Source organism: Xyrauchen texanus, chromosome 38 (assembly GCF_025860055.1).
Source record: "Xyrauchen texanus isolate HMW12.3.18 chromosome 38, RBS_HiC_50CHRs, whole genome shotgun sequence".
NCBI classification, from domain to species: domain Eukaryota; kingdom Metazoa; phylum Chordata; class Actinopteri; order Cypriniformes; family Catostomidae; genus Xyrauchen; species Xyrauchen texanus.
In genome coordinates, this window is record NC_068313.1 from 32584002 (window position 1) to 32599801 (window position 15800).

General features: G+C 37.0%; 1 protein-coding gene across 1 annotated transcript; it reads left to right on the forward strand.

Annotated features, from left to right (window-relative positions):
* The first annotated feature begins 562 nt into the window (after window positions 1-562).
* LOC127631708 (short transient receptor potential channel 2-like) lies at window positions 563-12790 on the forward strand. The gene is made up of 13 exons (XM_052109961.1): window positions 563-577; window positions 1346-2038; window positions 4752-4955; window positions 5390-5554; window positions 6126-6300; window positions 7883-8083; window positions 9848-10010; window positions 10098-10190; window positions 10273-10465; window positions 10601-10728; window positions 10846-10915; window positions 10985-11117; window positions 12423-12790. Exons 1-13 carry the CDS (start codon window positions 563-565, stop codon window positions 12788-12790), a joined length of 2601 nt encoding a protein of 866 aa, XP_051965921.1.
* The last annotated feature ends 3010 nt before the right edge of the window (window positions 12791-15800 follow it).

Sequence of the window (15800 nt, forward strand, 5' to 3'; positions counted from 1 at the left end):
TGCCACGGTGGGAACTTATACTGAAAAACTTTGGACAGAATTTAATCTCTACCCAGAGGTTGGCATCAGCCCCAGTTACTCACAAAACAACAATCTGTAGTTCTTTAAAACAAATTAAACAGCACATTAATATGTTATTAGGAAAGAATATGCTAATGTGCTGTCTAATTGTTAGCAGTTGTTGGAATTAACAGCATTCTCATTCAGTATAAATGCTCACACAAAGTACAAGAGTATAATCTGAATAGTAATTATCCAAATGAAATGTAACAGTGCTGTGTTTTAATGAGTGCTCTCCTTTGGGAATTTTCTGTTATTTGTGCTGAGTGGGTGGTACAGGCTAATTCCCAGAACAAGATGATACATCAGAAGACACAAAAACAAGGATAGCACATCTAGGAGGTCTAGGAGGGGACAACCATAGTGTTTCTTTCAGTAACTCTAATAACATCTCAAGCCAAGATGTAAGAGTTGTTCTTTGTTTTTGATTTTTTGTTTGTTTTTTCTTTTGACATCTTTCTCCAAAGAAGTTCCTTGATTTGAGGTGATCTACTAAAAAAGTATGGAAAACCTTACGGTGAGTTTTAACTTAACATATTTATGGGTGGGAGAAAAGAGTCACTTTTTGTGAATTTTGTTTTTTAACATGAGTTTTCAATTGTCTGTACCATAGGATGATTTTAAAGAAAGAAATACCCCATAACAAAACAATAATTCTACAAGAGCTTTAAAGGATAGATTATAATGGCTTTTTTTAATAAAGTGTAATTATAAAAACTTTTGCCTAATTTGAAAGAAACCAAGAGAATGTTTCCAAAACCGTCTTTATCTGCCGGCCATCAGAATGTAAGTTTAAGGTCAGAAATATGATTCATTCTTAATTGAAACTAGTCAAAATTTCCCTTATTGAAAAATCACCCATTTGTTGTTTCAGTATTGATTTAGACCTAAAATACAGAGCTTTTATTATAGAAGAACATGGCTAATGCAACCTATCTTGTCAGCCCAAAAAGTTGGAGTCTTTGTTCCTCCCAAGGTTTCTTCCGCATCTACAAAACATGTCAGGGATTTTTGACTTGCCATTGTCGTTGTTCACTTTTTTCTGTAAAACACTTTTGGAACAATATGTTTTGTAAAAGGGGCTATAAAACTGAACTGATTTAAACTGAATACTGACCAAAAATACTGGGGAGAAAAGCCAAATGAGTCATTAAAATTACAGTACTAAAATCTAAACATCAGGTATATTACTAGATTGAGTTATTGTAGGGGTCTTGAGGTTATTTCACCTGAAGTGAAAGTTTGATTGGTGTTTTGTATGTATTTTGTGTCCTGTCTCATGCAGTCAGATCAATGGCGGGAGATCGTGAACAAGAAGCTTCACTTTCCACCAGAGTTGATTCCTGCAATCCAAGAGGGGAACAATGCAATGGTGGGCAGTCTCCTTTCATTGGGTGATGGGATCATCCGTCAACTGGATGAGTCTGAGGATCGACTATGGAGGGAAGCGTTGAACCTCTCCATCCGACTGGGCAGCGAAGAAATTATGAATTCCCTTCTACTGGGTGTTAAATTTGACTTCCGTCAGATCCACGAAGCCCTACTAGTGGCCGTCGACACCAATCAACCTAGAGTCGTCAAACAGCTTCTGGACCGCCTGGATCAAGAGAAAGGCAACAAGATGGACGTGCGCTCCTTCAGTATGGCCATCTTCGACCACTCCATTGACGATTCTCAGTTTGCTCCTGGAGTGACACCACTAACTTTGGCCTGCCAGAAAGACCTGTATGAGATAGTTACGATGTTGACCCAGCGAGGCCACGATATTCCTCTCCCTCACGCTATTTCATGTGCATGCTTGGAGTGTCGTAATGCCCGTCAGTACGATTTGCTCAAGTTCTCGCTGTCCCGCATAAACACTTACAGAGGCATCGCAAGTCGCGCCTACCTGTCGATCACCTCAGAGGACGCCATGCTCAGTGCGTTCCACCTCAGTCAAGAGCTGCGCAAACTTTCCAAGAAAGAACCAGAATTCAAGGTGAGCATAAGATTCAGACTCAATGACTAGCATTAAAAAAAATCTATTAATTTATGTAAAACATAAGAAATTATGATGAAATCATTGAAAAAACAGAAACATAGGTTATGTTTGAAATAATAGGGGTTCTTGGGGCCTGGGTAGCTCAGCGAGTATTGATGCTGACTACCACCCCGAGAGTTGCGAGTACGAATCCAGGATGTGCTGAGTGACCAAATTGTCCGGTTGCTAGGGAGGGTTGAGTCACATGGGGTAACCTCCTTGTGGTCGCGATTAGTGGTTCTCGCTCTTAATGGGGCACGTGGTATGTTGTGTGTGGATCGCAGAGAGTAGCATGAGCCTCCACATGCTGTGAGTCTCCGCAGTGTCATGCATAGCGAGCCTTGTGATAAGATGCGCAGATTGACGGTCTCAGAAGAGACTTGTCCTCCGCCACCCCGATTGAGGTGAGTAACCGCGCAACCACGAGGACCTACTAAGTAGTGGGAATTGAGCATTCCAAATTTGGGAGAAAAGAGGATAAAAAAAGAAGGTTCTTAAACGTTCTCAGCACAGGATAAAAATATGACATTTTGTGGTTACCTGTGACCCACAATTCCAAATCGTGCAATATTCTGTATTAGCTATATCCGTTAGGCTAATTTAAACACTATGTATGACTAAAACAATTGTGATATAGACAGACTCTTAAAAATCAATACTTTTATTTCCATTTCAGTGTCCTCAAAGCATTATGTTTTGTAACTCCAACAAATATGTATAATGGCAACCATAGATTCTGCCAAAAATATCATAGTTACTGTTAATAACCTAAAAATATATCATTAAAAATTGTGGCAACTTGGTATTAGTGAGGAAAATACAGAAAGATTCTGAAAGCCTATTACTCAGTATTAATTTGAAGGTTTATGGAAACAACTTAATTTTTTTTTTTGGTATTTTGACAGAAACTTTGGTTACCAAGGTAAATTGATCCAATACTCACAGTACTTTTGTGAATAGCAGTTTCATCTGGCAGGATAAGATCAATGGATTTGCGTCAAGTTGACAATTATTCATCATAGTCTTTCTGTTTTTAGGATTGAACTATGAAAAATTACACACAACAGTAGAGAGTGAATGTTTAAAAGCAACTCACTTATCCCACTTTGATAGACAGTATTTACGTATTCACCGTAACAGTTAAAAACAAAACTCCTGACTTACTTTTCCATGCTTGAATAACTACTTTACACCTATTTTGCGAAATAATTTTCATGCCTTTATCTCGAGCTGCGGGTGCAGCGTGAGGAGATCTTAAACTTACATTTACATTCATGCATTTGGCAGACGCTTTTATCCAAAGCGACTTACAGTGCACTTATTACAGGGACAATCCCCCTGGAGTTAAGTGGCTTGCTCAAGGACACAATGGTGGTGGCTGTAGGATCGAACCTGCGACCTTCTGATCACCAGTTATGTGCTTTAGCCCAATACGCCACCACCATTTGTTTTAAATAATAAGTGGCTAAAAGGCGGCAACATAAAAAAATTATCTCCACTTTTATTGAATCAAATTAAGCCGTCTTTGAAGTACATTCTTCATAACAAATCTATTCCCACCACTCAATAAAATTTTTTTTTTTATGCAACCCAAGAGACTGGGTTGGTTTTATGGGGGCCTCCTCCTCCACCACCTGCAACAGGGTGGCTTTTTACCCCACACATTGTCCTTTCACTTATTAGAACAGCACCATCACTAATTAGGGGGAAAAAAATAAGTAAATAAGGCATTTTTGGTCAAATCTAGACAGGTCCCATTTCCAGCAGACATCACTCCAACACCTTATCCTTGAATAACCTTGTCTTTGTGTTTGTTTTTGAGTTGCCACAGTATGCAAATAGACTGGCATATCTTAAGGTCAAAAAAAAAAAAAAAGAAACAGCTTTCTCTAGAAACTCATCAGTTAATCATTGCTTTGAGGAATGAAGGCTATACAATTCTTGAAATTGCCAAAAAACTGAAGATTTCATACAAAGGTTTACATTACAGTCTTCAAAGACAAAGGACAACTGACTCTAACAAGAACAGAAAGAGATGCGGAAGGGCAGATGTACAACTAAACAAGAGGATAAGTACATCAGAGTCTCTAGTTTGAGAAATAGATGCCTCAAATTTCCTCCGCTGACAGCTTCATTGAATTCTACACGCTCAACACCCGTTTCATGTACAACAGTAAAGAGAAGACTCAGGGGTGCAGGCCTTATGGAAGAATTGCAAAGAAAAAGCTACTTTTGAAACAGAAAATCAAAAAGAACAGACATTGGACAACAGATAATTGGGAAAGAGTGTTATGGATTTTAACCCCATTGAGATTTTGTGGGATCAGCTAGACTGTAAGGTGCATGAGAAGTGCCCAAGACAGCCACATGTATGGCAAATGCTGCAGGAAGTGTGGTGTGAAATGTCACCTGAGTATCTGGACAGATAGAATGCCAAATATCTGCAAATCTGTCATTGCTGCACGTGGATGATTATTTGATGAGAGCTCAATGAAGTAGTTTAGTAAATTCTGAAAAAAAAAATCTAATTGTAATAGAAATTTCTCACATTATTAATGTCCTGACTATATATTGTGATTAGTTGAATGCCACTTTGGTGAATAATTTTTGCCCCATAATGTACACGATATCACTATAACTCTTATTATATTTTATGCTTCCTGATGTTTAGCCCCAGTACCTGGCTTTGGAAGAGCTTTGCCAAGAGTTTGCTGTCGAGCTTCTTGGAATGTGCCGGAACCAGATTGAGGTCTCCACCATTCTGAACAGTGCTGAGGGAGACAGTGAGGATGAAGAACTGGATGAACAGGCGTTTGAGGAAGGCATTCCCAACCTTGCTAGTCTTCGTCTGGCTGTCAACTACAATCAAAAGCAGGTAGATCTGAAATGTGATAAAAGATGTGTATCTAGGTCTTAGAGTCTGTACTGAAGAAATAGTGAACCCAAAAACAGAAAAAATAACAGCTTATGTTTTTGAAATGACATGAGGCTTTATAAATAATGACAGAATTTAGAGTTTAACTTTTCCTTTATGCCTTTTTTATAACTGACAAATGATATTCGCTTCAGCCAAAGTTGTGTTTTAAAACAGAATATGTCTAAATCTAATGAAACTGGTCACTGAAGTTCAGCTAACACACTGTCTTAGACCGCTCATGCAGTTTGATGGATTTGAGGAGAACCACAGGTCATGTAAACGTCATTTTTTAACGGCACTCAGTCGTTTGACCCATGCGTTGTTGCCGTATGGGATGCCTGATTGATTGACAGTTGGCCATGAGGACTGACTGCTTACTCTCCCTCTTCTAGTTTGTGACTCATCCCATCTGCCAACAAGTGCTCTCCTCCATTTGGTGCGGTAGCCTCTCGGGTTGGCGGGGGAGCCGAACTGCCTGGAAACTGCTGGTGTCTTTGGGGATTTTCATTACCATGCCAATCCTGTGTGTCATTTACTGGATCGCTCCAAAGTCCAGGGTTAGTTTGAGACACCTGTTGTCCTGGGATTTGCTATTATTGTTAGCATAGTGGCTGCAAATTATATTATTTCAAGGTGACTTGTGATTTTGCGCACACAGTTTTGCTGTCCATCTTTGGATGAAACAAATAGTCCCATCCCAAACTCATGCCATTGGTTGAGCCAATGTTGCTGTGTCGGGTCTGTGGTCTATATTCTCAAACAAACAGAGCAATTATCTGATAGCACCACAGAGCCACAGCATTTACACTGTGGGGAATATCTGCTAAAGGGTCAACTTACACTAACACATAGATGGATTCAGAGGAAATAGAGATAAAATCCACAAAACACCCATTTTACTTTCATAGGGCCTCTGTTATCAAAATATAATTACACACATCTTCATTAAATAACATGATAATGGCCAAATGATCAGCAACATGAATGGCTGAAATAAATTGCAAGGCCTGGCACTGGTGCATCTCTATTAGCAACTGATTTATTCTACATAAAGCTTTCCAGGTTTGAAGCATTTGGTGTGTTCAAAAATTTAAATGCATATGCTTAATATCTGTATTGTTCTGGCAGCTGGGTAAAATGTTGAAGGTTCCCGTAATTAAGTTCCTTTTACACTCGGCTTCGTACATGTGGTTCCTCATCACCCTCTTGGCTGAGTCGATCTTCATGGAGATCTACCGCACTGATTTCGCCTCCCGAAAACAGAACATTCTCCATAACTCTCTCCACATGATATGGGTTGTGGGTAGGTTTCCCTGCCAACTAAATTTCCATAGAAAAGTCATTTAAGGCTTTGAGTTCTAACCATAATTGCCTGTGGTTAATGTTGATTGAGTAATGTAATCAATAAATACACTGCAAAAACAGTATGTCTTAAACAGTATTTCAGTTTAGTTTTCGAGTAAAAATATTTTAAATCAAATCCTTGGAACATGCTCAAAACAAAATGTATTTTGTCTAGTTTTGCATTTGTTTTAATGAACTTGTTTTCAAAGAATATATCTTGAAATATTTTTTTTTCCTAACAATATATTATTCCATTTAATTTCTTGGTTTAAGCATTATGAAAAATAAACTTAATTCAAGATATACAGTGATGGGAAAAAGTATTTGCCCCCTTTCGTGATTTGTTCTATTTTTGTGTATTTTTCATACTGAATTTCTTTAGATCTTTAGACGAGATATTACATAAAACAAAGGCAACCTGAGTAAACACAATACAGTTTTCAAATATATATATATTTTTTATTGAAGAAAAAAAGTTATCCAACACCTATATCACCCATGTGAAAAATAACTCCCCTCTTAAACTCAATAGTTGGATGTGCCACCTTTAACAGCAACAACTGCAACCAATTACTTCCGATAACTGGAGATCAGTCTTTCACAACGCTGTGGTGGAATTGTGGCCCACTCTTTGTAGAAATGCTTTAGTTCAGCCACATTGGAGGGTTTGAGCATGAACGACCTGTTTAAGGTCCTGCCACAGCATCTCAATGGAGTTCAAGATAGGACTTTGACTAGGCCACTCCAAAACTTTAATTTTGCTTCTTTTGAGCCAATCAGATGTGGACTTACTCCTATGCTTCGGATAATTGTCTCCTTGCTGCATAATCCAGTTGCGCTTGAGCTTCAACTCACGGACGGATGACCGGATGTCCTTCTTTAGGATTTTATGGTAAAGCAGAATTCATGTTTCCCTCAATTATTGTAAGTCACCCAGGCCCTAAAGCAGCAAAGCATCTCCACACCATCACGCTACCACCACCATTGCATTTTGCTTCAATAAATTGCATTATCATATAAAAACTGTATTTTGTGTTTACTCAGATTGCCAGATTTTGTTTGGATTTTTGAAACAATTTAGCATGAGATATACACAAAAACAGAATAAATCAGTTTTATTCACAGCACTGTCTTCTCTGAAAACTAGTCTTACTATATTTTAAATGATAGACAATTCAATCCTTATTTACAGAATTGTCTTATTAACTTTGAGAGTCCAAATACATAACAGTAAAAATAACAAAACATTTATAAAACAAGATATATTTACTTGATAAATAAGCATAAATCTAACAAAAGTTTGAGAGGTATATGCTTAAAACAAGAAAACATTTGCCAGTGGGGTAAGAAAAATAAACTTCATTCAAGATATAATATCCGAACACAAGTCTTATTATATCTCACAATTTTGCTTCTTAGGTAAATTTATCTTGATTTAAAGATGTCTACATATTTTTCCTGAAATAAACAAGACAAAAAGAACGACTATGAAAATACATCTTAACATTATTGTTTTAATATTTTTCCTGTTGCTTCAAAAGGTTTCTTCTGGTTTGAGTGTAAGGAAGTCTGGATTGAGGGTTTGAAAAGTTACTTTCTGGATTTGTGGAATGTTTTGGATATGATGGTGCTTAGCATGTATCTGGCTTCCTTCGCACTGCGTGTTCTTATCATGCTAAAGGGTTATTTCCTATGTCAAGACGCCAGCGCTCAAGACCAGTGTGACTACTTCACTAACTCAGGTGATTCCTAAAATATGTTGATGAATTAAAATATTCACATTTCAATAAATTCATAAATATTGTGTATAATATATTTCATATTAATGAAGTGGTCCTGCTTGAAAAACAAATGAAAATGATTATTATTTACAAATAACTATTTAATTACATAATAAATATTCTGTAAGCATGTGTTTCTCAATCCTGGTCCACACTGTAAAAACAATCCTGTTGTTTTTACAAAACAAATCTGGCAGCTGTGGTTGCCAGAATAATTATGTAAAAGATACAGTTAAAATGTAAACCACTTTACAGAACAACCTGTACATTTTAAAGTTTAAAATGGTTGTAATTTACACGCTGGCACTGTAAAAAAAATAAAAAAAAATAATACAAATTCTGTTAAATTTACAGTAAACAAAATCATATACATGCCTTCTGAAACTGTAAAAATCTGTTGTTTACTTTATAAGGTATTTTTTTAATCACCATAGTAACTACAGAAGGGCACATGATGACATCATCAATAGAAGCTCTTCCAGGAGCAATGACCGCCAACAACAGAGTTTTTGAGTTTTTTTTTTCTCAAACTCAAAGCGCTTTACATAGTATAGGGGGGAATCTCCTCAACCACCACCAGTGTGCAGCATCCACCTGGATGATGCGACGGCAGCCATAGTCGGCAACCAGAACACCCACCACACACCAGCTATTAGTGGAGAGGAGATGGTAGGGTGATGTAGCCAATTCAGGGATGGAGATTATTAGGAGGCCATGATAGATAGGGGGGCCAATTTGGCCAGGACACCAGGGTTAAACCCCTACTCTTTACAAGAAAGTGCCCTAGGGATTTTTAATGAGGTGCTTTATTACAGTATAGTGTCCCCATCACTATACTGGGGCATTAGGACCCACCCAGACCATAGGGTGAGCACCCCCCCCTGCTGGCCTCCCAAATACCTCTTCCAGCAGCAAACTTGGTTTTCCCCAGGAGGTCTCCCATCCAGGTACTGGTCAGGCTCAACCCTGCTTAGCTTTAGTGGGCAACCAGGCAATAGCCGCAGGGTGATATGGCAGCAGACAAACCAATAGGTATATAGAGACAGTGCTCAGAGTTATGCACACAAACACTAAACACCATCATGGTAACACATATGAGATTTAAATAATGCAGTAAACATTAACTAAACTACTTCAAATATAACACAGAACACCCCTGTGTACGTAACTGATATTACAAATATGATGAAACATAACTATTCCCATAAAATATAATTAAATGTAATTTTCACACATTTTTTACTGTAATTTTAACAATAATTTACTGTAAAAAGTACATGTACTCTCGTTTTTTTTTACCATTAATTATACAGGAAAATCTTACTTTTTACATTTAAGTAATTACATTTCTACATCATTTTGTAAAAATGAAACCTACATAAAAACTACTGTATTGTCTTTTAACATATATTTAAAAAATTTACTGTATATTTTACAGTTAATATTTGTTAATCAACTAACATGTTATTTCTGTAGTATTTCTACAGTATTTTACTGTTAAAATTACTTAATTTTTTTTACAGTGCAGCACTGCTTATTTTGGATGTTACCCTTATCTGACACATCTTTTGGGGGAATTTTGTGTAGAATATAAGTTCAAATTTTCAGAGTGAAAAAGATATTGTAGCTTTTAAAGAAACAATGAACGGGCCTATTCAGGCCTAAGTTTGTTTGTTTTTTTTGCCAGACATCTGGACTTATCCACTGTGTGTTACCTCTAAACAGTGCGAGAGGACTGGAAACAGGAGGATCCTCAGTTGATTGCAGAAACACTCTTTGCTGTGACGAGTATGCTCAGTTTCACACGTCTCGCCTACATTCTGCCAGCGCACGAATCCCTGGGAACTCTGCAGATCTCCATGGGAAGAATGATCGATAACATGATGAGGTCTAGTCTTTGGCTTTGATCTTTGGTTGGACTTTTGGATTCCAATATATTGCAAAGAAAACATTACCATTGACATTTCCTCAACAGGTTCATGTTCATCCTCATGATTATTGGAACAGCATTTCTGTGTGGAATAAACAACATATATGTCCCATATGTTGCGTCTCCACATCTCGGCAGGTGAGAAAGAAACATAAAGAAATGAAGGTCACTTGACCCAGAAGACACACTTTAAAACTATTTGTTTTTGTATCCATTTTAGATTCAATGAAACATTTAACTTCCTCTTTTGGACCATGTTTGGAATGGCGAACCAAGAATATGTGGACATGCACGATTACGTTTTGGCTGAGTTTGTGGGAAGGATCTTCTATGGGATATTTACACTCCTCATTGTGATAGTGCTGTTGAACATGCTCATTGCCATGATCTCCAATTCGTTTCAAAAGATTGAGGTGAGAAGTGTGGTGTCATATGAAGAATGATCATAAAGGACTTGAGGATCATTGCTTAGTTTGAGCCATCTATACTTTTGTAGATAATTTTTCTTTTGCATGTACCTGCATGTTCATTGTGCTTCTTTCTCACAGGACGATGCGGATGTTGAGTGGAAGTTTGCACGCTCAAAACTCTACCTCAGTTACTTCAGGGAGGGTCTCACTATGCCTGCTCCATTTAATATCATCCCGTCTCCAAAGGCTCTTTTTTATATCTTGAGGTAGTAATACTCAATACCCTTGTCTCTCAACCAGTGTAATTGAACTCTTTGTTGTTTTGACCTCAGGGTTTAAAACAACATTTTTGGACCCAATTTCTTTCTCTTCTTTATGTGTAGAGGCATCTGCCAAAAGATTTGCTGCTGCTGTAACAAGAAAACCCCAGAATATCCTCCCATCACCTCTGTGGTGAGTATCAGCTGGGTGTCTCCACATTTCTTGGTTAAATTGATGAGGTGTTTTTCATATTTCTATTAGTCTAACAACACCCTGAATAGCAGTGGAGGTCAAGGTGAGGGCAGAGTGCCATACCGCCTGCAGGTCACCAAAGCTCTAGTGCACCGCTACATCGAAGCTGCACGCAGAGAATATGAAGAGAGCAAGCGTAAAGGTAGGTCATTTGCGCTATATCTCTCTGTCCTGATCCAAAAAAGCATAATGCAGTAATTCACTTATAAAGTCAATATGAGTGACATATATAGCTTAGAAAATGGGAGATTCAAAACACCATTCAGGTTGTGCACCATTCAGAATTGAATTGAGAATGCCATTTACAGTCCAATTAAATGAATTAATTTGATTCAAATTAGAATTGAGCTATCAAGCAGGATTCAAATTGTAATACAGTTTTGAATTTAAGGGCAAAACAAATTCAGAGTGTCTATTTGCATCCTGGTGTAATATGTCCTAGGAAATATTAATACTACTTCAAATAATAGATAAACATTTATATAAATGTTGATTTCATCAAAGTGATTTGGTTATGGTGAATGTCGGGGAGTGCAGAGAAGGGTTTGATCTGGAGACGGGGTCTCGTTCCTGCGTGAAACCATGGTTACTGTAGTAAAACAAAGTAATTTTTTCTAAGGTATGGTTAGGGTTAGGGCTAGAGGTCAATGTAGTGTGTCTGTGGGACTCTTAATAAACACAATAAACACAATGCAGTAATGTCCATACTGTATGTTAGTTAATATGGGTGCAAATAGTATCTGACACTATGTGCACCAGGGTGTAAATAGCATATTCCATTCTTTGCACCAGGGTGCCAATAGCATCTGCCATAAAATCTAAGTACAATTAAAATAAAAATATTGTTTTGTTGTAATACATTTCATTCATCAGTAGGAATTACCCATTTCCCAAGTGTTATCACACATGCAGAATATGGGGTATTTCAAGAATTTGTAAAAACATGATATTAATCATTATTATTATTTTTTTGATGATTAATTTTTCATGAATTTCATGAATTGAAAGTGAGCCAATAAATTTTGCCTGACCCTGCTGTTAGGTTAAATGTCTAATTAAGCGAGTGGTTGACCTTCCTGGATAACTGCATCCCACAATGCAATGCACTTTAATTGACCTTTCCAGTATAAAAGAACCAGAAGTAATATTGACTAAAAACATTTTTTATCTCTTTTTTTTATTCATTATTTGATCCGATTTCCAAAATTCTAGATTTAAAAATGCAAAATAGCAGTTTTTATTGCTAAAATGGTAACTGGACGTTACTTACATGCAACATACTAAAGTTACTAGCATGCTATTGTTCGAAAAGTTTATCTTGGTATTGTGCCTACTGTTTCAAATACCATTTTTAAGGAAAAGTGGGCAGTATACAGTATATTCTGCACAATATTTAGTATGTAGTAAGCAAGTATTCAATTCCGAATTTCACTATTGTGATGCTCAGATGTGGGGAACAGAATTACGGAGCTGAATAAAGTTGTGGGTCGACTGCACACCGAAATGAAGGACTTCCACCAGAAGCTGCAGTGGAGACGCAAGAGCAAGCCAGACCAGGCCAACATTCTTGGCAAATACATCATGGGAGCAAAGAACAACTTCCGTGACTTTGATAAAAATGAGGCAATGGAGTGTCAAAATACAGGTCTGCGAATCAATTTGTACCCCACAGTGGAGGATGATGGGAGGGAAAGAGAAATCAAAGCAGGAGGGATGGTCTCAGAGGAGAGGGAGGAGACAGAGTCCGAAGGCCCTGTGGAGCCCGTTCCAGGAGGAGAAACAGCTTTTGAGACTGCTAGCTCTCCCGCTGTATGAAAGACAAACACTATAGACTAGCGTCGCAGCATATAGGCTTTCACTGAAAACTGCCATTATGAATTTTCTAGATACATTTATAGCATTTTAAATTATCAATAAATAATTAAAACTATTTGACATAGTCAGGATTATTATGTAATTTGTATCATAAATGCCAGCTGAACTGCAATATCTTATAAAAGATAGATCATTTAATGAGATTTAGATGACGTCAAACTTGTGAAATAGATAAATACAGTACATATGGATGTTTTCACAGTACATATGGATATTAGAGTCTTAAATGGAAATTAAATGTAAAGATTAAATTCAGAACAAGTTTAATGCATTTGCTATTTTTGCAGTCTTAAACATTTAGTTCATTTTGACAATTTGTACTACTATGTGCACTTTTTATAGGGGTGAATCTCATGAAACCTGTCAAGAACTTGTCCCAGTCATATTTAAAAAAAAAAAAAAAAAAAAAAATGTTTTTGCTAAAGAATATGAAGCCTATTTCTTGGAACATAAAATTTTATGCATTTTGACATTTTCATGACAATAACCTTAATAAAATAAATATCTCTCTTACTACAGTAATGTGAAAAAACAATTATTCAAATGTACATAAATATACAACAGTTAGTTCCGGTCCTCGAATCTGATTGGACGAGAGATGTTCTGTGAGCACTGATGGTCTGACAGCAATTACCTACAGCACTCGGCCTGCGGCCAAATCACAGCAGTGCTGATATAGGGCCATATCGCACTCTTGCTCGTGTGATATTGCTTAATTGTAGAACTTTAATACTGCCTTTATGCTAATTCAATAAAAAAAAATCATTGTATTAATAATTTGTTTTACCCTTATACCGTAAAATATTATTGAGAATGAGATTTACAAAGAAAAAAACTGAAAAGTAATACAACACTGTCATAAAATAAGCTTCTATTTTTTCCTTAACGAAAAAATATAATTTCTTTTTATTTTTAGTTGAATCTTTAATTTCATGAGATTTAACTATATGCTGTCACAAACTAAAACAAAACAAAAAATAATAACAACGCACATACCTTTTGATATTTTTTATCAAAATCATCACCGTGCCATAATCATCATGTCACATAGGCTACAGTAATTATATAAAAGCCAGTCAGGGAGAAAGAGTATTCAGGATGATTGAGGGATTAAAATAGTGCCTAGTCCAGCATATTCCCTGAACGATTTATTAAAATCATGTTTAATAAAATATCCTGAGAGCACAAAAGAGCACAAATACACAAAATTTATAATATTATGTAAGATTAGCGTCCCCAGACGACGATTCAACACATGAAACAGTGCGGTGCACTCCCTGTATCTGGAGATTAGCAAGCTTTTCAGTGTCCTTTTAATTAACCGTGAGTTGCAGTGTGTGTTCCCAGGGTACCATGTGTGATCGGGGCACATCACAGCTTTCTGTGCACCTGCTGTTTGCATCATTCCACACAGAAGCCCAGGGAGTCCTCACACTCTTTCATTAGACAGAGACAGAGTGGCCCCAACGGGACACCGTACCTCCAAGAGAGGGAAAAATGAGTTTGTCTTGAGACACAGAAGTGGTACTGCCTGAACTCTCTGAAGAAATTGCATTTCAGAAACAAGAGGCCAAGAACAGTACTGGGAATTAATTTATTAATAACTACTTTATTGTGAAGAACAATATATTTTTCTCCTATTTTTTATTATTATTTTGAACACTTAAATCATATTTGACCATTTTATTTATTTATGTATAGTCTGTATTGAATGCTTTCAAAGTCTGCCTCTTAATAAAAGCTAATTAAAATAAATGCATGTTTTTTTAAGTATCCTAATAGCATTTCACAGTTTAAGGGATAGATCATTCAAAAACATTACAACCCTCACCCTCGTGTCTTTCCAAACCTGTATGCTGTTATATGGAGCACACAAGAAGTAATCTTAAAGAAGCTTCACTTAAATAATTCCCTAATTTTAGTCTGTTCATCACACAAAGCATTACTCAGAATGTAGAGCATGAGTCACATTTTTGTGGTGTTTCTGGTCTTTTTAAAGCTTGACAGTCATAACTATGTAAAATAGTTCATTGCATGAAAAAGGGAAAGAACGAAAATCATACAGGTTTGGAACCACATGGGGATAAGTAAGTAATGACAAAACATGTTTGCATGAATTATTCCTTTAAATTTTCTCATAGTCATGTTTTCATAGAGAAATGACACAAAATGACAATACTAGCGCTACGTCTCTTGCTAACATGCTCAACATACCACGTGATAAGATGCACGGATTGAGATTCGTCCTCCGCCACCCGGATTGAGGCGAGTCACTACACCACCACGAGGACATAGAACGCATTGGGAATTGGGCATTCCAAAATGAGGAGAAAAGGGGGAAAAAAATAGAAATAAAAGAAAAAAAGTGAACAGGAAAGGAACAAGAAAGAAAAAGAAAAAATGAAAGTTGCATGACTAAAGATTATTCAATTACATTTCCAGCTCATTCAAGATTGAAATTAGTCTAGCTAAGAGAAGAAGGTCTTTGTCGTCACAGTTACCTGTGGTTCATTCTCGAGAGCTGCTTGTTTGTACATTTCTCCTGCATAAGAAACCTCTTTCCTGCCTAAAGCCTGTCCTCCATAGGACATATCTCCCATTCGGATCAATGCTGAGAGGGAAACAAATATCCATCAGCACTCACAGAGACTGCAGCTCACAGCTGCAGGGAGCATGAGAATCAACAACAGGATGCAGAGTCAAACCTCAGGTGCCCTTCAAGCTTTGGGCATTTCAGGTAAGTCATGAATGACTGCCACCCTACACCACACGCTGGGTTACATTCAACAATATTTTTTATTCTACTGCATGACACATTCTTTCATTCACTTTTACCTGTCCATATCATAGATCACCCAATAATGGAAATGTTATAATCATTCCATCACCCTTATCCCAATCCAACCCAGTATTCTTTTAATCTGTGAAACCCAAAATGAGACGTTAGACA

Coding starts and splice junctions, on each gene's coding strand:
- LOC127631708 (XM_052109961.1), top strand. Junction 2,039..4,751: donor AGAAAGAACCAGAATTCAAG/GTGAGCATAAGA, acceptor CCTGATGTTTAG/CCCCAGTACCTGGCTTTGGA. Junction 10,191..10,272: donor GCGTCTCCACATCTCGGCAG/GTGAGAAAGAAA, acceptor TATCCATTTTAG/ATTCAATGAAACATTTAACT.